The following is a 2604-nucleotide window of genomic DNA, read 5'->3' on the forward strand; positions in this document are numbered from 1 at the left end:
TCATTTTATTTGTGTTTTGTATATTCTTTTTTGTATGTATAGCATCTGTTTTGTTTTAAATGAAATGAATAAATTCTATTAAAAAAAAAAAAAAACAGATCCAACACTGATTATGATTGGATGACACCTTCTTTATCATGAATCATTTTCTTTTTGACCCTGCTGTGATTTATTGGGTGCAGAAAAACATCCCAGGCATGACTTTGTAATCATCAGAGGTTTATTGCAGTTCGCATCAGCTGCACTGATTGCATTGAAATAAATTATTCTAATACAAATAAATAGCATCTGATTTGACTCCATAAAGCCAGTGTTTACTTTGTTTTTTTACTTCCTCTTGCACAAAAAACAATTCATCCTACAGTAACTGATTTGACACTTTCTTGCTTCATATTAAACATGTAGAATTATAAGACTGGATTTCTCAGAAATTGGGTTATTTGGCAGAGGTTTCACAGGATTTCACAGACCAAAATAAAATCTCTTCAACTGTCGGATGAGTGGGAGAGCTGTGCTTAGCAAAACTGAATCAGCTCTTTCATGCTGCATCCTTTCTCACAGCAAATGTCAGATATTTTTCCAGCGGATCGTCTGATTCGAAAGGTCAGTGGGTGCCAATGAGGAGCCAAAGAGGAGGAGGGGATTTGGAGTGTCTCTGAAGCCTGGTTCTCCTCAGTGGAGGCATCCTGGTCCCCTATGCAGAAGTAAGAGATCAAATATTTAAAGAGAAAACCAGAAGAAATTGTGATCCCACCATGAGATCAAACTCTTAGAAAGAGAGGAGAACTTACAGCCTGCGGCGAGCTGCTGTTGGCTCAGTTCTGAGTCCAGGATGCTTCTCCTCAGCCGAGAGTTCCCACAGGACGAGACGGCCAGACGGATCAGCTCTCGCCCACACATCTTAATCCTGTCCTGTGCTTGACCCAGCCGCGCTGCAGCCAGCAGCACCACCAGCAGACCCAGCAGCCACCTAGCAGCAGCCATGGTGTGAGTGCAGATGGTTGGTCACCAGAAGGAAAAGACTTGTTGAAGTTATGATGAGTGAGGCTGTCAGGTTTGTGACCTATTCAAGGAACCTGTAGGGGCTTATATAGTTAGTGTGTGTCACTCATGGCTGCGCTTTAAAAAAAAAAAGCTGAGTCTGGCAGGTTTTCTCCAAAAGATGTGTTCGGCCTTGCTGAGGGAAATGGATGTTCTGAGCTACAAATAAGTCCACAACTCAAGGCTGAAACTGACATAAAGATAAAAACCTGATTTCATAATGCTCCACCACAAATGCTACAAAAGCTAAGTGTAAATATCATAAAAGTGATTTATATTGGCTTAATGAGAGATGTGTTTACCCAGTATCTTAAGACATCCCAAAGGATGGCAGCTAATTGGAGGAGAGAGGAACTAGGAAAGATGATGTCAAGGATACTGACGCAGCTAGGTCACCTCAGGCCATGCTCCGCTTGGAAAATCATAATAGTGATGACTGCTTCATGTGACAGCACAAGGGGAAAAGCAAATGGTGGCAAATTAACATGTGAAATGTACTTGCAGTTATGCGTACATTTTGAAGCTGAAGTAAAGATAATGTCCGACAACAAACCCTGGTGTGTTTCTGGTGATGCTGCGTGAGCCTCCTGTTCCAAAACAAAACACACATTCCAGGATGAGGAGCATTCTGCAAAACACATCAACTGTTTACAAAGTCCATCCATTATCTAATACACTTAACCTTGCAGAGTCACCTGGCAACCAGCCCCCCCTGGCTGGTGTCTGCCTCCAGGTTGCCAGTCCATTGCATAATAATATACTGTAAATAATAATAAATAACATATTTGAGAAGGGTTTCGGTTTTCACAGAACTGAAAGTATAAGAATAACAAATCACCAACTGTGTTCAACTGCTTCTAACTGCTTGAACAATCTTATCAGTTAATAACCAAAACTTCAACACAAATGTTGAACTTTATTCAACTGAAAATGTACAAAAAAGTGAAGTGAATTAGTGCTTTAGAGTTTATCCATGAATGTTAATTTGAGAAAGCTAAACATTTTCAAAGTTAGCAAGTTCGCTAAATCGCTAAACAAAAAGTCTGCACAGCTATCAGCGCATTAGCTGAAGTGTGCCCACACACCCCATTACCAAAACACATTGAATGTGATCTGCTGTAAATGTCAAATTGGTTCTTAAAAGTCATTATAAAAAGAATTTTATAATTTTATAATCAAAGAGCCTTGATTACTCTCAAGTTACATTATATGAAAGTTTATATGAAAATAAATAATAAACAAAAAGATGGAAAGAAAGAAACAAAAAATGAAAGACAGAAAAAAGTATTTTTAATAATCAACCAACAGAAGAATATGCAGTGTTCTTCATATGATATTTAATCTTCTTCACTTCAAGTCCTAGTAATGACAACTGAACTTTTCTGTCTGCTGAAACAAATCAAACTGTGTAATTAGAATGGTTGCATAGTGTCCCTCAAAACTTGTTTCATGTTTATTAATAAGAAGCTTCTTTTTAATCTCAGTTACATTTTGAAGCAATAAACAGTTCTTATTCACTATGTACAGAGCAGGCTTCATGCAGATAATTAGCTTTTTCATGTA

General features: G+C 38.2%; 1 protein-coding gene across 1 annotated transcript; it reads right to left on the bottom strand.

The window, feature by feature from the left end:
- Window positions 1-198: 198 nt before the first annotated feature.
- insl3 (insulin-like 3 (Leydig cell)) lies at window positions 199-1070 on the bottom strand. Its single transcript, XM_008433433.2, has 2 exons — window positions 792-1070; window positions 199-694 (listed from the first exon to the last, which is right to left on the bottom strand). Exons 1-2 carry the CDS (start codon window positions 982-984, stop codon window positions 516-518), a joined length of 372 nt encoding a protein of 123 aa, XP_008431655.1. The 5' UTR covers window positions 985-1070; the 3' UTR covers window positions 199-515.
- Window positions 1071-2604: the final 1534 nt, after the last annotated feature.

Source organism: Poecilia reticulata, linkage group LG17 (genome assembly GCF_000633615.1).
Source record: "Poecilia reticulata strain Guanapo linkage group LG17, Guppy_female_1.0+MT, whole genome shotgun sequence".
Classification (NCBI taxonomy): domain Eukaryota; kingdom Metazoa; phylum Chordata; class Actinopteri; order Cyprinodontiformes; family Poeciliidae; genus Poecilia; species Poecilia reticulata.